Source organism: Canis lupus, chromosome 1, assembly GCF_003254725.2.
Source record: "Canis lupus dingo isolate Sandy chromosome 1, ASM325472v2, whole genome shotgun sequence".
Lineage (NCBI taxonomy): Eukaryota > Metazoa > Chordata > Mammalia > Carnivora > Canidae > Canis > Canis lupus.
Genome location: NC_064243.1, coordinates 100,248,003 through 100,272,867, shown reverse-complemented (window position 1 = coordinate 100,272,867; position 24,865 = coordinate 100,248,003). Strand labels below are relative to the sequence as shown.

Sequence of the window (24,865 nt, the reverse complement as noted above, 5' to 3'; positions counted from 1 at the left end):
GGTGGAAAAGCAGAAACCATCCTTTACCCCAACAAAAATCAATTCAACAGCCATCTATGAATGACATTAACCTCAGACAGCTCAAGAGCCCATAACACTGACTAGAACACAGTGGAGCATAAAAGAGGGCATAAGCACACAGAAAAGATGGCTGGAGACTGTATGAGCATAGACATGCAGGGATGGATAGGAAATCAGTCTGAGGCTATCTCCATCACCCATAGCACAGGTGCTACCGCAGTCCCTGCTCAGCAGAGAATCCTACTGCCTGCTCCAAAGAGAACACTGGCATCTTTGGCCATCCAGATAACTAATATCTGAAGCCAAAGCAATTTGAAAAACAGGATCAAGCTGAACGCAGCACACTTCTGATTTTGAACTATATTACAAAGCTATTCTTCTCAAAATATTAGTGTGCTGGCATAAAAACAGACCAGTAAAACTGAATAAAGAGCCCAGAAGTAAAGCAATATATATACAGACAAGTAATCTTGACAATTAGGCCAAGAATCTATACTGGGGAAAGAAGAATCTCTTTATTACTTTAGTGAAATCTGAATATCCAAATTAAGACACAATGTAACTGGATCCCCATCTTACTCAAGGAAATGAACTTAAAACTGATTAAAGACTTAGACATACGATCTCAAGCCCTAAATTTCCTAGAAAAACATAGGAAAAAGCCTCCTTAACCTTATTCCTACCAATGAATTTTTGAATATGACATCTAAAGCATACATGACAAAAGCAAAAAATAACAAGTACAACTATATCAAATTAAAAGTTGCAGCAGGGCCAAACAAACACAGAAGAGAGTGAAAAGGATGTATAAGTGAGTAACACTTGCTAACAATCAGGAAAAATCAGTGAAATGAAAACTGAACCACAAGATATCACCTTCTATATGGTTCAATTACTATTACCAAAAAGACAAGAGGTAACATGTTGGTCAGGATGTGCAGAAAAAAAAAAAACACTGAATACTGCCACCTAGAATGTAAATAGGGAAGTCATTATGGAAAGTATTAGGGAGGGATCCCTGGGTGGCGCAGCGGTTTGGCGCCTGCCTTTGGCCCAGGGCGCAATCCTGGAGACCTGGGATTGAGTCCCACGTCAGGCTCCCGGTGCATGGAGCCTGCTTCTCCCACTGCCTGTGTCTCTGCCTCTCTCTCTCTCTGTGACTATCATTAAAAAAAAAAAAAAAAAAAAAAAAGGAAAGTATTAGGGAGACCCACAAAAACTTATTATTATTATTATTTTTTATTTTTTAAAAATATTTTATTTATTTATTCATGAGAGAGGCAGAGAGAGAGAAGCAGGCTCCATGCAGGGAGCCTAAGGCAGGAGCCAAATCGCTGAGCCACCCAGGGGTCCCGACCCACAAAAATTTAAATTGCAACTATATATAGTCCATCATTGCCATTTCTAGGTATGTATCCCAAGGAAACAAAATCAGTATCTCCAGAAAGTATATGAATATGAAAATCCACTGCAGTATTGTTCACATAACCAATATATGGAAACATGACCAAGCATGTGTGAGTGTTTATAGTGACAAACATGGGGCACCTGGATGACAGTCTGTAGAGCATCCAACTCTTGCTCTCAAGATAGTTAAGTTCAAGACCCACATTGGGCATGGAGTCTACAAATAAATAAATAAATACTATCTAAACAAATAAATAAGCGACAAAGAACATTTAGCACACATAGGGCAGGAATAGTCATCCATAAAAGAGTGTACAGGGGCAGCCTGGGTGGCTCAGCGGTTTAGCGCTGCTTTCAACCCAGGGCGTGATCCTGGAGAACTGGGATCGAGTCCCGCGTCAGGTTCCATGCATCGAGCCTGCTTCTCCCTCTGCCTGTGTCTCTGCCTGTCTTTCTCTCTGTGTGTCTCATGAATAAATAAATAAATAATCTTAAAAAAAAAAGAGTGTACAGGAATATTCAGCCATAAAAAAGAAGGCAACAGTGCCACTTGCCGTAAAACATATAAATCTGGAAAACACTATGCTAGGTCAACTAAGCTACACAACAAAATACAAATTCTGTATATGGACAAAGGCTAAAAATTCACTTATATGGATATTCATCAAGAAAAGAAATAAGTTAAATTCCTAGAAATAGGAAGCAGAATGCCAGAAGCTGTAGACTGAGGGAAATGGGGAGATGTCAGACAGAAGTACACCCTTTCATTTACAAGATAAGTTCTGAGGATCTCATATACAGCACGTTGACTATAGTTGCTAATATTATACTATACACTTGAAATTTGCTATATTTGCTATAAGATATATTAAGCTTTCAAACCACCGGGAAGAAAAATGTAATTATGTCAATTGATGCTGTGTTGATTAGGTTCATTTTGTTAATAATTTCATAATATTGGGGCACCTGAAGGGCCTAGTCATTTTTTGTTTTAAGATTTTATTTATTTACTCATGAGAGACAGAGAGAGAGGCAGAGACATAGGCTGAAGGAGAAGCAGGCTCCTCACCAGGAACCCGATGAGGGACTCCATCCCACCCCAGGATCATGCCCGGAGTCAAAGATAGATACTCAACCGGTGAGCCACCCAGGCATCCTGGCCTAGTCAATTTAACGTCCAGCTCTTGGTTGGTTTGGAACTGACGTCTGGGTTGAGAGATCAAACCCTGCTGAGGCTCTGTGCTCAGCTGAGTTTCTATCTCCCTCAGGTGTCCCCCACTGCCTCACATTTTCTCACTTTCAAATACAAAAATAAACTTAAAAAAACATTTTCATATGTATTAAGTCATTCTGTACTATAATTTCAATAGTTAATATCTCAAAAAAGCTCATGGCAGGCAGGTAGAAAAGAGATGTGAACACTATAAAAAGATCTATATAGGACAGACTTGAGAAGTAGCCCATGGTCCATTTAAGAAGTAAACTTGCCAATCCCCGGGCCAAAGGACAACACTCAACTACTGAGTCACCCAGGCATCCCTCATTTTGTTAATAATTTCATAAAGTAGGGGTGCCTGGTAGTGCAGTGGTTTAAGCATCCAATTTCTTGGTTTCTGCACATGTAGTGATATCAGGGTCCTCATATCGAGCCCCACCATAGGCTCTGTTCTCAGCACTGAGTCAGCTTAGGCTTCTCTCTTCCTTTCCTTTACTCTCTGCTTGCACGTGCAAGTACACACACTTTTTCCCTCTCATTCTCTCAAATACATAAATCTATAAAAAACTACACCAATCTTATAAGGTATATCAAAAATTATCATATAATGTAATTTCACTGATATAATCTTATCTGTCAATAATATCTTAAAGCTCAAGGAAAGACGAAGAGTAGAAGAGATGTAAACGCCACAGAAAGAACCATAGAGGACACTCTTGAGAAGTAGCCCATGGTCCACTTAAGAAATAAACATGCCAATGCCCGCAGTTTCAGGCACGGGCAGGCACAAGGAAATGTCACCTAAAACAAGGCATCAAAAGCCGGGCCACAGAAATGGCACGGATCTGAACACATGTACCCAGCTGGGCAGAGGGCAAGCCAGGTGCAATCCATCAGCCTCACTGCAGGACTACTGACCTCCAATGTCACCCTCAGGGTTCAGTACACAGGGTACGGGGACTGCAGGGCAGAGGAAAGGGCACACCAACAACTCAGAGCTAGCCACAAAAGCAACTACCCAGAAAGCTGGGGAAGCAAGCAGTGCCCACAGGCCACACATGAGAAGGACAAACCATCCCCTGGAAAAGAGAGGAGGGGGATGTGGAATACAGAGTCTACTACTCCAGGTGAATGAGGACGGTGAAGGCCTTACCCAGTGAGGATATAAGTGTAAAGTTCTCCAGCATCACATGGTGGTACAGCCGTCTCTGAGCCTCATCCAGAAGTCTCCACTCCTTCCAGGAGAAGTACACGGCAATGTCCTCAAAGGTCACGCCACCCTGTCAGGAGAGCGACAGATGGAACCATGAAAATTCTCTCTCTCTCTGAAAACCCACAACCCAACCCCCACCCCCCCACAGCACCTCAGTCTCCCCTGCCACCTCAGCTCCCCACTGTAAGATAAATGCCAGGTCCTGGTGCCGCTAATGCTGCACTCCTCTCGCCTTCCCGTCAATCACTGTTCAGTCCTCAGTAGTAACAGACACGGGACACGTAGGTGCAATCTAAGCTCTGGGCGTGGCCTGCAAGGTCCCATCCTCCTGTCACGATATTCCCAATGCAGGTTCTCCCAGATTATGCCCTGAGACAGCCAGGTATGGGCCCTGCTTTACCAGAGAGTCCTCAATATCAGGACCCTGAGGTCCTTGGCTCACACTTCCTATCCATGTGCACATGATTCTGTAGACTGTACCTCTCTCCTGTCTTCAGACCCCACAGATGAACGCCCACGCCTTCCTGCCCCCACACCACACGATTCTCCCATCACTCACTCTTGTACTCGTCACAGGTCATCCAAAGGATGTTTGATGGCTCCACTACCACCCCAGGACTCTCATGGATCCCAACTGAGGGAAAGCCTCAGATGCTGTTGAGAAGCCCTCCTCAACCTGCCTGTAATCCTCCCTTCAATGACAGGCACTCACAAGCACATGTCAACTTAGGATACTCACAGACCCTCTTCTACTTCTGTGCTGCCCATGCTGTCCCTCAACCATCAGAACCCAGCACTGTCCACTGAACCGTTGTGAAGACCCCAGCACTAAAGGTCTCCCTGCCAGGCACAGTGAAGCAGCAATGATCACATCTGCCCAGACCTTATCCAGCAGCAAGACTTTGAAAGACCCCAAATATGGTAAAAGCTGATCCCAAAATTCTGGTGAAGCCCTACAAAACTGGTAAGATAGTAGCCCCTGTTTCCCAAACACTCGTAGGTTCAGCATTTGACTCTTGATCTCAGAGTCCAGAGGTCAAGTCTCATTTTGGGCTCCACAAGGGCATGGGGCCGCCTTAAATCAGACAGACAAAAACAAAAACAAAAAAACTCCAAAACTCCCAGTTGTCCTCTGCTATCTCTTGTTCCATCCATCATCCCGTGGAAGGCTTGCCCATCTGACTGCCAGATCATTCTCTCTACCTTCACCTGTGTTCGCAATGCCCAGCAACTATACAAACTCACGCTGAACAACAGAACCACTCTTCAGCACAGTTTAGTAGGACCCAGTGACCTACTAATAGCACTGCCAATATTCTCTGCATTCCCTTCCTTTTTTTAAAAAAAGATTTTCTTTACTTATTCATGAGAGACACAGAGACAGAGACAGAGGCAGAGGCATAGGCAGAGGGGGAAGCAGGCTCCACGCAGGGAGCCTGATGTGGGACTCCATCCCGGGACTCCAGGATCACACCCTGGGCCGAAGACAGGCGCTAAACCACTGAGCCACCCAGGCGTCCCTGCATGCCCTTCCTAAATGGGACCCAATTCTCCCCCTGCTCCGCACAACAGCCATCACTTTGGGAAGCCTCCAATCTGCAACTTTCCCCCCAGTTTCCCAAAATGTCCTGTCCAGCTGCCCACTCCACACCATCACTCACACTTCCCTAAGACATCTAAGATGCTTAACCATGTCAAGACAAGTTAGGACACCCCAAAGGATAATCAACATACTGTCAACTTCCATCAGGTTCACGGGTGCTTCAATCCCTTCCGCTGCTATTCATAACGGAAAACCTCACTAAACTGGAGTCGGGAGGTTGCACTTTGGGGAGCTCTCAGGCACTACCAATGTGATCAACTGCAGGCCCAACAGAGAGCGATGAGATTGACCTTATATGGGACCCGACTTCACTACCTCAGACCCCAAAAAGACAGGCTTTCCTGATCACCGCACCCAAGACCTCAGCCAATGAGAAGCCGCAACTCCCAACTTACTCCTGTGGACTTGTAGTTTACAACAGCCTCCCCAACTTCCCCCCTTTCCCCTTAAAATAGACTACCTCTCTCTTGTTCTCCACACTGGCCCGCTATTTTGACTCAGCTGCTTTATTCCAAACCGCAGTTCTCTGTCGCTCCTACATCAATCCATTTTTGCGGGGAACTGGCACTTTTTAAGGTTCACGTAACGAAGGCCCTGGGGTTTGCCCTGACTCCTTCCTTCCTTTTCTCACCTACAACACTCACAATCGGCCTCGGCCCTTCTCAAGACATAGACCAGAGTCAACCGGTTCACCACGTCCACGGTGGCCACGGAGTCCATCAACAATCCACCGACTACTGCGATTCTCTCCTCCTCGCTTACCCCCGCGGGGTGTGCCCTTCTCTGCGGCCAGATAAAGCCTATGTACACGCGGGTCGCCCCCCTCTCAGCACCGCCAAGACAGACGGCCCCGTCAGGCAGCGAGGGCGCAGGCTCACTGGCCGCGCGGCACCTGCTTTGACAGAAAGAATGGACCCGTGCAGCTCCCGGGTGCTGGCGCAGCCAACCCCCACCCCCGCAGCCTCCGCCCCAGCCAACCCCTCCCCTGCAATACAGCGCACCCGCGCTCACACGTGGGGTTCCTGCACACCGGCGCCTCCCTGTCCGGAACGCCGGGGCCGGAGCCGCAGGGCCACGAGCAGGGGCCCCGCGCTCGGGCCTTAGGGGTCTGGGTGCGAGGAGGGCGGGGAGGGTCCTGAGGACTAGCGTTTACCTTCGCCGGGGCCCTGGGCGCGGCCGCCGCCATCGGACTCGGGAGGCGGAGTAGGGCCGAGAGCTGAGGGAGCGGAGCGGACACCCGGACCATCATTCTTTTTCCAGGCTTCATCATGAGAAGCGTTGCGGAGCCTCGGACCCCAGTCTTGCGTTGGAGCGACAGCCTGCCCTTACCTCTTCTCGATCAGTAATCCTTCCGAAATTGCTTTCCTGAACCCAGGCAAAGTAAACAAACGGAAAAAGAAGCCTAAGGTCGTAATGGGCCGGAAGTCCCGCCCCGGGGCCGGCGCCCGCCCATAAACGCCGCTTCCTATTCCCTCATTGGCTCCTCGCCGCTCCCTCAGTGCCCAGGCACTTCCAGGCGGTGTGGTTCCCAGAAGGTCTGGCTGTCGCCGGTAGTGGGTCCTACACCCTGGAGGTTCAGGGCTTTTTTTGGTGGCATCCTAAGGTCTGCCGGGAAATCCTGCTTCTATAGCGGGACCAGCTTTTTTCTTTATTAAGGGTGAAGAAGAGCCATAATTTCAGACTCCATAACAGTTTTCAAAGGAGAAAACTATTATTTTCGATGCTCTCAAATCTCCAATCCTTTCGCAGAGGTAAATGACCTATCATTTCTTGAGGTACTTCAGAAAGAAAGGTGTGTTTTGAGTTGCTGGAGAGGTGTTGTTTTTCATCAATTCTTGAAAGGTGTGTTTTGAGTTGCTGGAGAGGTGTTGTTTTTCATCAATTCTTGCGCCCTGAAGCATTAGAATACGTTTTGTAGTTAGGAACAATAGAAAACAATAGAAACCTCCCTTCCAAATGATAAAAATTCAACACTGCCTCCTAAAGGGTGTTGGCTTTATTCAGCGATTTCTGACTTGGGCAGCATCCCATCTAGCAAGTAGAGGGCAGCCTCAAGGAAGCAGTACAGAAAGGGAAAGGGTTTTTTGTTGTTCTTTTAAAAATTAGTTATTTGAGAGAGCATGAGCAGGGGCAGAGGGAGAAGCAGGCCTCCCACAGAGCAGGGAGCTGGATGTGGGGTGGATCCTACACTCTAGGATCATGACGTGAACTGAAGGCAGATGTTTAACCGACTGAGCCATCAGGGCACCCAGAATGTTTTTTTTTTTTTAAAGATTTTTTTTTTTAATTTTTATATGATAGTAACACAGAGAGAGAGAGAGAGGCAGAGACATAGGCAGAGGGAGAAGCAGGCTCCATGCACCGGGAGTTCGACGTGGGATTCGATCCCAGGTCTCCAGGATCGCGCCCTGGGCCAAAGGCAGGCGCCAAACGACTGCGCCACCCAGGGATCCCCAGAATGGTTTTTAAAGATAGGACAAATACATTATAAACAGGAAAAAAAAAAAAAGGATTATATCAGGTGAGGGCGCCTTAATGTGAGGCAAAATAGTCTTACTAGGGGTATGCCTCAACTTTTGGGTAACAGGGCCCAATCATGTGGCAGATTACCTCAGGACACGAGATTAGGACCTGAGCCAAAGGCAGACACTCAACCACTGAGCCACCCAGGCATCCCCGTATGATATCCTTTTAGAATTGCTTTGGCACACAGATGGATTGCTCTGTCTGTGCCTGTGTTCACATACATCCCATATTTCCAAATCCCAATTTCAGCTGCTTAGCACTACAGAAATCAATATTCAAGAGAGAGGTTTTTTTTTTTTTTTAAAGATTTTATTTATTTATTCATAGAGACAGAGAGAGAGAGGCAGAGACACAAGCAGGCATCATAAAGAGAGCCTGATGTGGGACTCGATCCAGGGTCTCCAGGATCACGCCCTGGGCTGCAGGCGGCGCTAAACCGCTGCGCCACTGGGGCTGCCCAAGAGAGAGGTATTGATTGGAAAGGAAAATGAGCTTTATTCAGAAGGCTGGCCACCTGGGGAGAAGGTGGACTCTTGTACAAAGATCAACCTCAAGGTTTCTACCTCTCCCAGGAGTTTTTATTATTTTTTAAACCATTCTTTATTTTTTTTAAAGATTCCATTTATTTATTCAGGAGAGAGACAGAGACAGCGTCAGAGACACAGGCAGAGGGAGAAGCAGGCTCCGTGCAGGGAGCCCGACATGGGACTCGAATTCTGGGTCTCCAGGATCATGCCGTGGCCCAAACTACCCAGGTTGCCCTCCCAGGCGTTTTTAAAGGATTCTAGGGCAGTTAGCCAGTAAAGGGAGCACAGCAGTCCTTAACACTTTTTGACAACATGCAGACTTGATGGTTCTAGTTATAGATGTTATCGCAGTGGTGCAAGGGTGTGTGCAAGAGGGTCTGTTTTGCTTTGTGGCATGCAGAAGTGCTCAGCTCTTTCTAGGAGAGAATGCATGATCTGTAGATAAACAAAAAGTTAATCATGTAGGCTAAGGATGCTTGTTAAACTGTAAGATTACTAGGTCACCCAAGGGCCTGAGGTGGCTTCAACCATACATACTGTTTTTCTTAGTACTGAAAAGTGAATCTCAGCTGCCACCAGATTGAGCTCACATTCCAGTTGAGTTCTTCTTTCCAGCGGTCTCATGATGCAGACCATTGACCATTATGGCAAAGCATCCCCTGATGAGAACCCAAACTACTCCCCTCAACCACTAATGATTGCCCTGAGCCAGCAAACTCAATCCACTGACTCCAAGACAACGATCTGTTTGATGTTCACTGCCTTCTTGCATGTACCTATCCACCTTGGCCCCATATTTCCTTATGTGAACCTCAAACTCTTGTTCATCACTCTGGAGTCAGTCTTTGAAAGGCTAGTCCATTGTCTTTCCTGTGTTGGTCAGGCTGAAAGAGATTCCTTTTCTTGTTTCACCACCACAACTTTCTCTGCCATTGGATTTTGTCACCACAGAGTGGCCAAAGGTAATCTGTCAAACAAAGCACTCCCAGGTTAGGTGCTCTCGCACCCCTGTGCCCCGAAACTACAGCAAAGTCAGAAGTCAGAATTTGTTGACAAACCAGCTCCTGAGGTTTTTTTCCCCTTAAGAGAATTGTGGACAACCTAATCTGCTGAGTTAGTCCAGGCATCTACACCCCGTCACTGCCAGGAGGTACCAGAGTGGTCACGATAGAGCATGTGGGAGGAATGTAGGATCACCTGTGGACTGTGCTGTGTCCCTGGAGAGCAAGAATGGCCAGAGAGCTCTGGGCAGGACAATGCCTCAAGGATTGATGGTGAAAACGTCAGTTCCAGTGAATTACGGGTACTCAACCCAGAGGGTTCTTCCAACAACTGCCAGGTGTCTTGTCTTTGTGCCACTCCTGCCCTCTCACCCAGCAGCAGACCACCCCACAAGCCCCTTCCTGGCTAGATGAGACCATGATCCCAAGTGTGTGTGGAAGAAATAAAAGGCTTCCGCAGATCCTGCAAGCCTGACCAAGGAAACCTTTTCTTTATGGTAAAGGCCCTATATTGCCTGGACTCCGGCCCTTCAGGTGGAGAGGGAGGTCAGCACTGATACGGATGTTCTGGGTGAGGTCTTGCCCAGGGGGGAATCCCTGTCTTTCTCAGGACAGTCCCTGTCCCACCTGTCTCTCAGTCCTTTCCGGCCAAGGGGAGGCTGGAAGTGGCCAGCCCTGCAAGCTTCCCGAGACAGTGGTCTGGAAACAAAGCCCAGAGCAGTGGTGAGATGCACGGAATGTCGACTCTTTGGGGACCAGCAGTCAACTATTACAGAAAGAGAAGGAATTAAATTAATTGGAGGCTGGTGCTCCACAGTGGGAAATCCTTCCAATGTACAGGTGGGATCAGAGGAAGCAACTCTGAACCCAGTGGGTGTGGGTGTGTCCCCCACACCCCTGCCTTACAGTCACCCCTGAGTGTTCAAGGAGGTCCCTCCAGCCTGTCAGGATTAATTTATCCTGCCTGTGATGCTCCTACACACCTCCAGCCAGCGTGCAGCCTCCACAGTGAGTGGTTTCCTACCAAACACCCAAATGCAGTTTCTAAGAACCTTCTCTGAGCATATCCTGTTCTCATAAGGGGGGGGTGGGGTGGGATTTACACTCTGGATATTGGCAAACACTACACATCAGGGATGAATTTTTGTTTTTCTGAATGCCTAAACTTAAGAAAATGACGCTGTCATGGTAAAAATGCACCCTAGATTTATACATGTAAGGTGTTTTGGGCCATGATATTGAGCAAAACACAAAAAATCTGGAAAAATAATGAAGAAATAGCCTTCCAGTATTACCATGACTCCATAGAGAAAAATGTCACACCATGGAAGAATGAGAAAATTCTAACATTTATCTTTGTTGTATGTATATAGTCTTTTTTTTTAAGATTGTATTTATTCATGAGATAGAGAGAGAGGCAGAGATACAGGCAGAGGGAGAAGCAGGCTCAATGCAGGGAGCCTGACAAGGACTCGACCCTGGGACCCCAAGACCACGACCCGAGCCGAAGGCAGCGCTAAACCACTGAGCCACCCAGGCTGCCCGTATGTATATAGTTTTTGTAATTGAAAAGGGAACTAGCTGAAACTCACATAAAAGAAAATAGACAAGGGACACTTGGGTGGCTCAGCTGGTTAAGCACATGAGTTCAGTTCAGGTCATGATCCCAGGGTTCTGGGATCAAGCCAGGTATCCAGCACCCTGCTCAGTGGGAAGTTAGCTTCTCCCTCTGCCCCTCCCTCTGCTTGTGTTCTCTCTCACATGTTCTCTCTCTCGAATAAATAAAATCTTTAAAAAAGAGAGAAAGAGAGAGAAAACAGGCAAATGATACAAATTGGAATTTTACCCAGGAAGTCATATAGGTAATAAACAAATGAAAAAATATTCAACATCAGAAATCCCTAGGAAATGCAATTAGAACACAGTGCTACACACATAATAAAAAGGCGGATGTTAAAGACTGGCGGTACCAGGTATTGACAGGGACTGGAAATACTGGAACTCTCATACATGCCTGGTAAGAATACAATAGTGAAGTTTAGAATCCCATATTGACCCCATTCATGAAAATGTTAACACTGACCTACCTGTGACTTAGGCATTACGCTCTGAGTTTTAACAGAAGAGAAATGAAGACTATTTGCATATGGAATTTTAAAAAGATTTTATTTATTCATGAGAGGCACTGAGAGAGAGAGAAGCAGAGACACAGGCAAAGGGAGAAGCAGGCTCCACAAAGGGAGTCCGATATGGGATTTGATCCCGGGTCTCCAGGACCACACGCTGGGCGGAAGGCGGTGCTAAACCGCTGAGCCACTGGGCTGCCCTATCTATTTGAAAGAGAGAGCAAGGGACAAAACAAGTAGGGTAAGGGGCAGAGGGAAAAGGAGTAGCAGACTCCCTGCTGAGCAGGGAGCCTGATGGGGTCTCCATCCCAGAACCATGGATTCATGACCTGAGCCAAAGGCAAACACTTAACCAACTGAGCCACCAACATGCCCTGCATAAGGAAATGTAATGAAAATATACAGAGGGGTTTGTGAAAGTCAAAAGTTGAAAATAACCCAAATCCTGGAAATAACCCAAATGTTTCAAACACATGAAGAGATCAATACTGGTATATGTCCAAAGAAGAAAAGGGTGTTGACTAAAAGGACATCTTTGCAAAACCACCTCCAAGCCTTCAGACCAGAGAAAAATGCTGAGAAGTCCACCTTGGAGAAATTGTTTGTTTATGGACATCGGGACTGATTATCTTGACCAAGCAAGAGTAGGCCTCTGCACCACCTCCAGTAACATTTCCTTTTTCTGCTGTAGATGCTAGGGTGTACCTGGAAGGAAGATGTCCCCCCCTCCCCTCCATTGGGTCACAAAAGCTACTTCCCTGGACTATGTGTTCTCCCTGGTCTTTAGCTTTTTCCTGCCTGCACAATGGCCTGGACACGTTAAGCACCCCAGAAAATAGGATAATTCAGAGACTTTTGGATTATTTTATGACAATGATCTGTTACACAGGATACCTGTGTCTGAAGTGATGAATTTCTGTGCACACTGTTCCTGCCCAGCTACTCACTACATCTGTGGATACACTTTGACACCATATGTACTCCACTAGGGGCCTGATATCTCCTCTAATTACCTAATTACGTAGTCATCTAGATGACCACTTACAGTTCCCCTTCCCCTGTGGTGTCACAGGTGAATACTGTACATCAGGTCACATAACTCCTCTGAAGGATCTGAGGTAGAATTCCACTCAACAGTGGAAGGCACTATGTGCTATCAGCTGTGGACAAGCAAAATATTCACATGGTCTCCACAAGCACTGGAGATGGTCTCAGCTGCTCCCTCTTCAGGGTGACCTGTGAGCACTCAAAACTTCCTGGCATCCAGAACATAAAACCCAGATGTGGATCCTAAGAGGCTGTATTTCCTAGAAGTGTTATAATACAGTACTGCACACTGGGAAAATAAGAGAAACTTATTTTCCCACAAATCTGGAGTCTAGAAATAGAATATAAGGTGTCAGCAAGGTTAGCTCCTTGAGACTCCACTCCTTGGCTTATAGAGGGGCTCCCTATCTTCACATGGTCAGCTGTGTGTGCCTGTATCCTCATCTCCTCTTATCACAAAGCCAGTCATATCTCATAAGAGTCCATCCTAATAACCCATCAACTTCACCATCTCCTTAAAGAGTCTCTAACTAAAGTCATATTGTGAGGTACTGGGGGTTACAACTTTAACATGTGAATTTTAGGTACAGAATTCAGCCCATAACAAAGGTCTTGAGTTTCAATACAAATTGAGGCCCAAGGGATCCCTGGGTGGCGCAGCAGTTTGGCGCCTGCCTTTGGCCCAGGGCGTGATCCCGGAGACCCAGGATCGAATCCCACATCGGGCTCCCGGTGCATGGAGCCTGCTTCTCCCTCTGCCTGTGTCTCTGCCTCCCTCTCTCTCTCTCTGTAACTATCATAAATAAAAAAAAAAAAAAAAAAAAAAATTAAAAAAAAAAAAACAAAAACAAAAAACAAATTGAGGCCCAAGCTGAAGAGTAGAACTGACGTACATATGTATTATTTATTTGCAATCATCCGTTCGGAGATAAGTAAATTTGGGAGACAATTAATCTCCTATGTGCTGGCAGAGCCCAATTCTAATTTCAAACCACCCCTTAGTGTGAATCTGATACCTAAGATTCATGGTAATTCAATCAAAAAGACAGTTAGCAATACCTAAAGGAGAGCAACACTTAGCACCTAATTCCTGTGTTGCTGACTTGGAAGCCACAAAGATTTATCACAATCCTCAGGAGACCAACAATGCCCCTACCAGATTTACTCATTCTCGGCAAACCACCACGCAGAATATTGATGAGGTACTGAGGGTCAACACTGGCTCACATCCATGCCCTAAAATAGCAGGGAATAAGGAGTTCCAAATACCCATAATTGCCATCAGCAAATGACAAAGCAAAGGTCAGCATCACTAATGGATAATGCATATGGTGTTGAGCATATGGGTGGTGACAGAAGTTCACTATTGGGACCATCAAGGTGGCTGAGGTGAAAGGACGTCTGCCACAGGATCTGGCAGTGACTTCCAGCAAGGACTTTGAATACATCAGATCACAGAGTACAACTTCCAAATTTTTCTCAAATACCTGGAACCTAAGGAAGTCATTCCATTGTGGACATTCAGGTGAACAAAGCTCAAATTGGGAAGATGGCTGCCTCATAAAGGTTCTCAGCATCATATACTAAGGAAGGAAATATCATCTTCCCTGCCATTTTAAAGCCTTTCTGCAGTGTGAACTCTCAGATGTGGAATAAAGACAGAAGTTTGGTGAAAGGAATGGTGTCCTTCACCTTAATCATGTGGCCTTGCTCCAGGGTGTATTCTGATTTCTCTGAAACAGTATCTTTGCCCGAAGAATTACCCATATTCTTCATGTTTGTCTGAGCGCAGGCTGCTCTAACAAAATATGATAAACTGGGTGGCTTGTAAGCAACATTTATTTATTTCTCAGTTATGGAAGCTGGATACCTCACATAACATTCCCCATATGGTCTGGTTTTGTGTCTGGCAAGGACCAGCTTCCTGATTGATTGGAGATCTTCTCAAAGGGTCCTCACATGATTGGTAGGGGAAGCTAGCTATCTCAGATTCTTATAAAACATCAATACCATTCATTAGGGATCTACACACATGACCCATTCTAATAAATATTACCTTCAAAAGACAGCACCTACTACTCCTACTGCATTAGAGGACAGGGATTCGACATGTCACCATTAGTGAACATAACCATTCAGTTCATATTATCACCTATTAAGAACTTTTACTGTGTACTTTCTCAAGTTGAATGAGAAATTTTTTTTTAATTTTTATTTATTTATGATAGTCACACACACAGAGAGAGAGCCAGAGACATAGGCAGAGGGAGAAGCAGGCTCCAGGCACTGGGAGCCCGATGTGGGATTCGATCCCCAGGGATCCCTCAAGTTGAATGAGATTAGAAATTTAGCTGAAGGGGATCCCTGGGTGGCTCAGCGGTTTAGCGCCTGCCTTCAGCCCAGGGCGTGATCCTTGAGTCCCAGGATCAAGTCCCACATCGGACACCCTACATGGAGCCTGCTTCTCTCTCTGCCTGTGTCTCTGCCTCTTTCTCTCTCTCTGCGTCTGTCATGAATAAATAAATAAAATCCTTTAAAAAAAATTTAGCTGAAAGTTTTCCCACATCTTCAGGATTCCTAAGGTCTCTCTCCATTGTGAACTCTGTGATAACTAAGCGCACTGTAACTAATAAAAGATTTCCCTCACTGCAACCATAAGGCCTCTCTCCTGTGTGAATTCTCTGGTGTTGAACGAATGTCGACTTATACTTCAACAATTTCCCACATTCATTACACTTAATAAGGCTTTTCACCCAAATGAACCTTTATGTGTACATTGAGGATATTTCTTTGGAAGGTCCTGACACATTCACTGCACTCATAAGGCCTTTTTCCAGTGTTAAGTCTCTGGTGAGAACGGAGGAGGGAACGAGCAGTGAAAGACTTCCCACATTCGTGTCATTTGTAAGGCCTTTCTCCAGTGTGAACTCACTTGTGATCATAAAGAGAAGAACTACAAGTAAAAGATTTCCCACATTCACTACAATCATAAGGGCTTATTGCAAGGTGACTCTGACAATGATATAGGAGGGTACGGCTATAACTAAAAGACTTCCTACATTCACTGCACAGATAAGGCTTTTCTCCTGTGTGAATTCTCTGGTGTTGGATCAATGTTGACTTATAGTTCAAAGATGTGCCATATTCATTACATTTATAAAGACTTTCACTGGCATAAACCTTCTCGTGTACATTGAGAGTGTTTCTTTGGATAAAGGACTTGCCACATTCACTGCACAAATAAGGCCTTTCACTATTGTGAACTCTCTTGTGAGAATGAAGGTCAGAAGTAGTAGTAAAAGATTTCCCACAATCAGTGCATTCATAAGGCCATTCACCAGTGTGAACTCTCTGGTGAGAATGAAGGGCAGATCTACTGGTAAAGGATTTCCCACATTCACTGCACTCATAAGGCCTCTCTCCTGTGTGAATTCTCTGGTGTTGAATGAATGTTGACTTACACCTCCACGATTTCCCACGTTCATTACATTTATAAGGCTTTTCACCTGAGTGAACCTTTAGGCATATACTCAGGCTATTTTTTCTGACAAAGGACTTGCCACATTCAACTGCACTTATAAGGTCTCTCTCCAGTGTGAACTCTATGGTGATTAACAAAGGGCCAAATTAGTAGTAAAAGACTTCCCACATTCATTATACTCATAAGGCCTTTCTCCAGTGTGAATTCTCTGGTGTTTAATCAATGTTGACTTACATTTCACAGACTTCCCACAATCATTTCACTTATAAAGGCTTTCATCTGAGTCAATCTTTCTGTGTACCTGTGGATATTTCATCAGATAAAGGACTTGCCACATTCATTGTACTCATAAGGCCTTTCTCCAATGTGAATTCTGTGATGATAATGGAGGTGAGTGCTATAGATAAAAGATTTCCTACATTCACTGCACTCATTAGGCCTTTCTCCTGTGTGAATTCTATGGTGTTTAAACCCTTTTTTTTTTAAATATATTTTTTATTTATTTATGATAGTCATACAGAGAGAGAGAGAGAGGCAGAGACACAGGCAGAGGGAGAAGCAGGCTCCATGCACCGAGAGCCCGACGTGGGATTCGATCCCGGGTCTCCAGGATCGCGCCCTGGGCCAAAGGCAGGCGCCAAACCGCTGCACCGCCCAGGGATCCCAAATTCTATGGTGTTTAATCAGTGTTGACTTCCACTTAAAAGATTTGCCACATTCATTACACTTACAAGGCTTTTCACCTGAATGAACATTTATATGTACTTTGTGGCTGTATTTTCACAGAAAGGACTTGCCACATTCACTGCACTCATAAGGTCTTTCTCCAGTGTGAACTCTCCCATGAGCATGGAGGACAGAATTAGTGGTAAAAGATTTCCCACATTCACTGCACTCATAAAGTCTTTTCCCTGTGTGAGATCTCTGATGATAATGGAGGGCTGACATAAATGTAAAATATTTTGTGGAGCCACTACGCTTATAAAACCTTTCTCTAGGCTGAACCCTGTAAGTAATAAAACCTGATCTATGGATTAAAGATTTTGCACATGTAACGCAATCATTACTCTTCACCCCATTGTGCCATTTCTGGGGATAAATGACAAATTTGTGGTTTAAGGATTTCCCACATTTGCTGCATGTGTACTGCTTGGATCCACTGTGAATATCTCCATTTTGACTATGGGTTGACATTTGCCAAAGGGATTTTCTATATTTTTCAAATTCATAATGTCCTTTTCCAATATGAAATCTCTGGTGTATCACAAATAAGGATGTGTACCTGAACATTTTCCCATAGTCACTGCACATAAAGTACTGTCTTCCAAGGTGGACACTCTGGTCCTGAATATGTGAATGTTTGTAACCGAAGGCATTCTTGCATTCTCCCCAAGGATAACGACTTTTTCTGCTTTGTAAAGATGTCCTGCACTGTGTAATTGTGTTTGGCTTCTCCCCACTCAGTGGCCTCTTGCTGTAGATGCCCTAAGCCAGACAGGAAGTCCTTCTGAACCTCCACACAGGCAAAGGACTTCCCAGAATCATGGAGTCCCCAGCTCTTTACAAAAGATACTGTGTCCATGTTTATGGTTTTTGTTTCACGTGATGTTCCTGTTGTTGAAACTTTATACTGAAATAAAATTGTTTCCCGCATGCCCTGCACCTCAACAGTTTCTGACTCTTTTCTTTTCTCTGATGCTCAGCCAAGTGGAAAATGTCTCTCAAGACTGCACCACACATTTCACAGGGGTGGGTCATCCAGGAAGACAGAGCTGCCCTGGGTGTCCTGGTCTGTGACACGCCTCCAGAAGCACTCTGTTCAATGGGTGCCTCTACAGCCTTTGCTCCACAGCAGCAACCTGAATGCAAGGAAATGCTGGTAAAATATGTGTTGACTATAGCAGGGGGCTCATCCTATCACATGCCACTGTCACATACATGACAGTCACATACATATCATATACATGCCACTGTCTCACTTGAGAATGAGTGTATGGCATGGTTTCCAGACACTGGAGATGAAATTCAGTTGAAAGAGTGGCTGCTGTGCATTGTTGTGCCTTGAAAGTCAAACTGTTATGGAGATCCCACTAGAAGGATATCAAACTAGGGTATGACACAAGGAAGAGAGCCAAGGGGTCTAAACCTTACTTCTCGGGATCCCTGGGTGGCGCAGCGGTTTGGCGCCTGCCTTTGGCCCAGGGCGCGATCCTGGAGACCCAGGATCGAATCCCACATCAGGCTCCCGGTGCATGGAGCCTGCTTCTCCCTCTGCCTGTGTCTCTGCCTCTCTCTCTCTCTCTCTCTGTGTGACTATCATAAATAAATAAAAAAAATTAAACCTTACTTCTCCTCCCACAACTTAGTTTGGGACCACTTCTGCTGGTGATACTTATCCAAGTACAAAGTTGTAGAAGAATTCAATCACACTAAATTTGCAGCTGTTCAATATCAGTTTAAGAACAGGTAAATGGGGCACCTGGGTAGCTTAGTTATTTACCTGTCTTCGGCTCAGGTCATGGTCCCAGAGACGTGGGACTGAACCCTACACTGGGCTCCCTGCTCAGCAGGGAACCTGCTTCTTCCTCTCCCTCTGATCCCTGCCCTGCTTGTGCTCTAATAAAGAAAATCTTTAGAAAAAATTTTTTAAAAATAAGGACATGTGAATGTCTCATGGTAAAACATTCAGTGAATGCTAGAGTACACAGAAAGACCAGTGAGAGGAATGAATGAGATGTGGAGGCCTGAGGAGCACCAATTACTCCTGTACCGGAAGTTATGTAGTTACCAAAGGATTAGAACCCAGAATTCACAAATTGTCAAGAGTAAAGAAGAAAACATGGAAAAGGGGTGTGTCCATCAGCAATCACACCAAACTCTGGATGAACAAAGGTGCCCAGTATGATCTGAATAGAAGCCTAATTTCACGCCTTTCCCAGCTGAGATTTGCCAAAAACAGGGCCCGTAGGAGATCACCTGTCATGTCTGCTGCATGTCCATACTATGATACACACAGGATTCTACCCTGGAAGCTCAAGCTGAAAACCACACGGTACCATGATGATAGAAATACTGTAGGAGGGATGCCTGGGTGGCTCAGATCCTGGATCTTCCTGGGGTCGAGGATCGAGTCCTGCATCAGGCTCCTTGCGAGGAGCCTGTTACTCCTCCTGCCTATGTCTGCCTCTCTCCGTTTCTCATGAATAAATAAATAAAATCTTAAAAAAAAATACTGTAGGAAAATAGGCACATGGACAACCAAACTGTCCCAAAGAGGATGGTAGAATAGGAGATACCATCTTTCACCCCAAGAAAAATTAATTCAACAGTCATCTATGAATAGCATTATCTCAGGGAGCTCAAAAGTGCCATTAAGACTGGGTAGTACACAGTGGAGCTTAAAAACGGCACAAGGACACAGAAAAGAAAGCCGGACAGTGTATTAGCAGAGACAAATGGGGATGGGTGGGAAATAAGGGCTGAGGCTATCTCCATCAGCCACAGGGCAGATACTACTGGAATCCTTGCTCAACAGAGACTCCAGCTGCCTGCTCCACAGGGGACACTAGTATCACTGTCACCAATTCAACCAAAGGCTAAAGCCAAAGCAATCTTTTTTTTTTTTTTAATTGGAGTTCAATTTGCCAACATATAGCATAACACCCAGTGCTCATCCCATCAAGCGCCCCCCTCAGTGCCTGTCACCCAGTCACCCCCATCCCCCGCCCAACTCCCTTTCCACCACCCCTTGTTCGTTTCCCAGAGTTAGGAGTCTCTCATGTTCTGTTTCCCTCTCTGATATTTCCCACTCATTTTCTCTCCTTTCCCCTTTATTCCCTTTCACTATTTTTTATATTCCCCAAATGAATGAGACCATATAATGTTTGTCCTTCTCTGATTGGCTTATTTCACTCAGCATAATACCCTCCAGTTCCATCCACATCAAAGTAAAAGGTGGGTATTTGTCGTTTCTAATGGCTGAGTAATATTCCAAGCCAAAGCAATCTTGAGAAAGAAAATCAAATCTGAAGGCAGGACATTTCCGATTCCAAAACTAGATTATAAAGCTATAGTATTCAAAATAATAGGGTACGGGCTTAAAAACAGACAATGGGAATAGAAGAAAAATCCCAGAAGTAAACACACACATATATAGTCAACTAATTGTTTACAATTATGCCAAAAACCCACAATGGGGCAGAAAAATCTCTTTAATAATGTTGTGAAATCTCTGGGGAGCCTGGGTGGCACAGCTGATTCAGCTTCAATTCCTAGTTTCAGCTCAGGTTCTCATTTCAGGGTGGTGAGAGCAATCTCCACATTGTTTAGCTAGGAGCTGCTTGGGATTGTCTATCTTCCTCTCCCTCTGCCTCTCCTATCTTGGTCTCTCTCTCTCAAATAAATAAATAAATCTTAAAAAAAAATAAGTTAACTATTATTACTATTCTTTTTTTTTAAGATTTATTTATTTACCTATGATAGACATAGAGAGAGAGAGAGAGAGAGAGAGGCAGAGACAAAGGCAGAGGGAGAAGCAGGCTCCATGCCGGGAGCCCGACACGGGACTCGATCTCGGGACTCCAGGATCACGCCCTGGGCCAAAGGCAGGCGCCAAACAGCTGAGCCACCCAGGGATCCCCCTATTATTACTATTCTTTAAAGACTTTATTTATTTAAGAGAGAGAAACAGAGATAAAAAGAGAAAACACAAGCAGGGAGGAGTGGGAGAAGTGATGCAGAGCTTGATCCCAGGACCCTGGAATCATGACCTGAATCAAAGACAGATGCTTATCCGACTAAGACACCCAGGCACCCCAATAAACAAATCTTTAAATACCATTGTGAAGGGTGCCTGGGTGGCTCGGTCTGTTGAGTGTTCGACTTTTGGTTTCGGCTCAGATCATGAACTCACAGTTGTGAGATGGAGCCTGCATCGGACTCCATGGTCCGCAGAAAATCTGCTTTGGAATCATTCTCCGTCTCCCTCAGCCTTTCCCTGCTGTCCCTCTTTCTCTTTCTCTAAAATAAATAAGCAAAATATTTTTTAAAAATAGGCGCCTGAGTGGTACAGTTAATTAAACATCTGACACTTGGTCTCAGCCAAGGTGGTGATCTTATTATGGTTGTGGGATCAAGCCCAACTTCATGCTCTGTGTTTAGGTCAGAGTCTGCTTGATTTTCTCTCTCTCCCCATCTGGCATTCCCTTCCTTGTGCATGCATTCAATTGCTCTTTCTCAAATAAAAAAATGTATTTTAAAAATAATAATAAAATACTGTTGTGAAATCTGAATATTTCAATAAAAAAATAGGCAAACTCCTGTAAACAAAGTAGAAAGCCAGAAGCTAGGGATCCCTGGGTGGCGCAGCGGTTTAGAGCCTGCCTTTGTGCCTCTCTCTTCACTCTCTGAATGAATAAGTAATCTTAAAAAAAAAATACAATTACCATATAGTCCACCATTGCCATTTCTAGTTATGTATCCCAAAGAAACAAAATCGGTATCTCCATAAGTATCTGAACATGGATATTCACTGAAGTATTATTCGTAACAGTAAATAAATGGAAACATCAGTAAGTGTGTATGAATGTTTAAAGTGACAAGGGAGGCAAGCCTGGCTGCCTCTGTCCATAAAGTATGTGACTCTTGATCTTGGCATTATAAGTGCAAGCCCCACACTGTATATGGAGTATATGTAAAAAATAAAATAATTTTTTTTAAGATTTTATTTATTCATGAGAGACACAGAAAGAGAGAGTGGGGGGGGGGGGGCACAGACACAAGCAGAGGGAGAAGCAGGCTCCATGCAGGAAGCCTGATGTGGGTGGGACTCGATCCGGGGTCTCCAGGATCACACCCTGGGCTGAAGGCGGTACTAAACCACTGAGCCACTGGGGCAGCCCAAAAAAATAAATTGTATTTAAATGAATAAATGAAATAAAGAGACAAGGAAAATTTAGTACACACACACACAGGAATATTCAGCCATAAAAAAAAAGAAGGCAACAAGTCACTTTCCACAGATGGACCTGGAAAACATTATGCAAAGTCAAAACAGCACACAGCAAAACACAAACATTGTAGGGTATCACTTATCTAAGTATTATATAAAAAAGAAATAAATCAAACTCCTGTAAACAAAGTAGAAAGCCAGAAGCTAGGGATCCCTGGGTGGCGCAGCGGTTTAGAGCCTGCCTTTGTCCCAGGGCGCGATCCTGGAGACCCAGGATCGAATCCCACGCCGGGTTCCCGGTGCATGGAGCCTGCTTTTCCCTCTGCCTATGTCTCTGCCTCTCTCTCTCTCTGTGACTATCATAAATAAATAAAAATTAAAAAAAAAACCCAGAAGCTAGGGACTCAGGGAAATGGGGAGATGTTGGTGAGGGATACACATTTTCACTTACAAGATAAGGAAGTTCCGAGATTCTAATGTACAACAGGTTGATTACAGTCATTAATATTGCATTCGACACTTGATTTTGATAACAGGATAGATATTAAGTTCTTGACTCACTATCACGATCAAAAAAGATAATTATGTTAAGTGATGGTGTGTTATAGCTTCATTTTTTTTTTTAAGAATTATTTATTCATGAGAGACAGAGAAAGAGAGAGAGACAGACACAGGCAGAAGGAGAAGCAGACTCCATGCAAGGAGTCCGAAGTGGGACTCGATCCTGGAACTGTGGGAACACGCCCTGAGCTAAAGGCAGATGCTCAACACCTGGGCCACCGAGGTGTCCCTCATTTTGTTAATAATTTCATAAAGTAGGGGTGCCTGGTAGTGCAGTGGTTTAAGCATCCAATTTCTTGGTTTCTGAACAGGTAGTGATATCAGGGTCCTCATATCGAGCCCCACCATAGGCTCTGTTCTCAGCACTGAGTCAGCTTAGGCTTCTCTCTTCCTTTCCTTTACTCTCTGCTTGCAAGTGCAAGTACAAGTACACACACTTTTTCCCTCTCATTCTCTCAAATACATAAATCTATAAAAAACTACACCAATCTTATATAGTATACCAAAAATCATCATATAATGTAATTTCATTGATATAATCTTATCTGTCAATAATATCTTAAAGCTCAAGGGAAGGCGGAGAGTAGAAGAGATGTAAACGCCACAGAAAGAACCATAGAGGACACTCTTGAGAAGTAGCCCATGGTCCACTTAAGAAGTAAACATGCCAATGCCCGCAGTTTCAGGCACAGGCAGGCACAAGGAAATGTCACCTAAAACAAGGCATCAAAAGCCGGGCCACAGAAATGGCACGGATCTGAACACATGTACCCAGCTGGGCTGAGGACAAGCCAGGTGCAATCCATCAGCCTCACTGCAGGACTACTGACCTCCAATGTCACCCTCAGGGTTCAGTACACAGGGTACGGGGACTGCAGGGCAGAGGAAAGGGCACACCAACAACTCAGAGCTAGCCACAAAAGCAACTACCCAGAAAGCTGGGGAAGCAAGCAGTGCCCACAGGCCACACATGAGAAGGACAAACCATCCCCTGGAAAAGAGAGGAGGGGGATGTGGAATACAGAGTCTACTACTCCAGGTGAATGAGGACGGTGAAGGCCTTACCCAGTGAGGATATAAGTGTAAAGTTCTCCAGCATCACATGGTGGTACAGCCGTCTCTGAGCCTCATCCAGAAGTCTCCACTCCTTCCAGGAGAAGTACACGGCAATGTCCTCAAAGGTCACGCCACCCTGTCAGGAGAGCGACAGATGGAACCATGAAAATTCTCTCTCTCTCTGAAAACCCACAACCCAACCCCCCCCCCCCACAGCACCCCAGTCTCCCCTGCCACCTCAGCTCCCCACTGTAAGATAAATGCCAGGTCCTGGTGCCGCTAATGCTGCACTCCTCTCACCTTCCCGTCAATCACTGTTCAGTCCTCAGTAGTAACAGACACGGGACATGTAGGTGCAATCTAAGCTCTGGGCGTGGCCTGCAAGGTCCCATCCTCCTGTCACGATATTCCCAATGCAGGCTCTCCCAGATTATGCCCTGAGACAGCCAGGTATGGGCCCTGGCTTTACCAGAGAGTCCTCAATATCAGGACCCTGAGGTCCTTGGCTCACACTTCCTATCCATGTGCACATGATTCTGTAGACTGTACCTCTCTCCTGTCTTCAGACCCCACAGATGAACGCCCACGCCTTCCTGCCCCCACACCACACGATTCTCCCACCACTCACTCTTGTACTCGTCACAGGTCATCCAAAGGATGTTTGATGGCTCCACTACCACCCCAGGACTCTCATGGATCCCAACTGAGGGAAAGCCTCAGATGCTGCTGAGAAGCCCTCCTCAACCTGCCTGTAATCCTCCCTTCAATGACAGGCACTCACAAGCACATGTCAACTTAGGATACTCACAGACCCTCTTCTACTTCTGTGCTGCCCATGCTGTCCCTCAACCATCAGAACCCAGCACTGTCCACTGAACCGTTGTGAAGACCCCAGCACTAAAGGTCTCCCTGCCAGGCACAGTGAAGCAGCAATGATCACATCTGCCCAGACCTTATCCAGCAGCAAGACTTTGAAAGACCCCAAATATGGTAAAAGCTGATCCCAAAATTCTGGTGAAGCCCTACAAAACTGGTAAGATAGTAGCCCCTGTTTCCCAAACACTCGTAGGTTCAGCATTTGACTCTTGATCTCAGAGTCCAGAGGTCAAGTCTCATTTTGGGCTCCACAA

At 45.3% G+C, this 24,865-nt stretch overlaps 1 protein-coding gene and 1 long non-coding RNA gene across 12 annotated transcripts in view; one reads left to right on the top strand and one right to left on the bottom strand.

The window, feature by feature from the left end:
* The window catches only part of LOC112643320 (zinc finger protein 850-like), a 76,334-nt gene that overhangs the window by 29,594 nt on the left and 21,875 nt on the right, over nt 1–24,865 (bottom strand). For 2 of the 11 annotated variants that reach the window (XM_049094960.1, XM_025421226.3), the window contains exons 1-3: nt 23,745–23,872; nt 6,614–6,825; nt 3,798–3,924 (exon numbers count right to left, since the gene is read on the bottom strand). The exons of 5 other annotated variants lie outside the window; for them this stretch is intronic. In XM_049094960.1, the coding sequence (XP_048950917.1) occupies nt 3,798–3,924; nt 6,614–6,730 (244 nt within the window). In that variant the 5' untranslated portion in view covers nt 6,731–6,825; nt 23,745–23,872. Of the gene's footprint in view, nt 1–3,797; nt 3,925–6,613; nt 6,826–23,744; nt 23,874–24,865 lie in introns of those variants that run through there. 4 more of the 11 variants (XM_049094930.1, XM_049094999.1, XM_049095094.1 and 1 more) reach the window with 4 other exon arrangements.
* LOC125753143 (uncharacterized) lies at nt 6,797–17,756 on the top strand. Its single transcript, XR_007404254.1, has 2 exons — nt 6,797–7,211; nt 16,412–17,756. It is a non-coding gene; the product is annotated as an uncharacterized LOC125753143 (long non-coding RNA).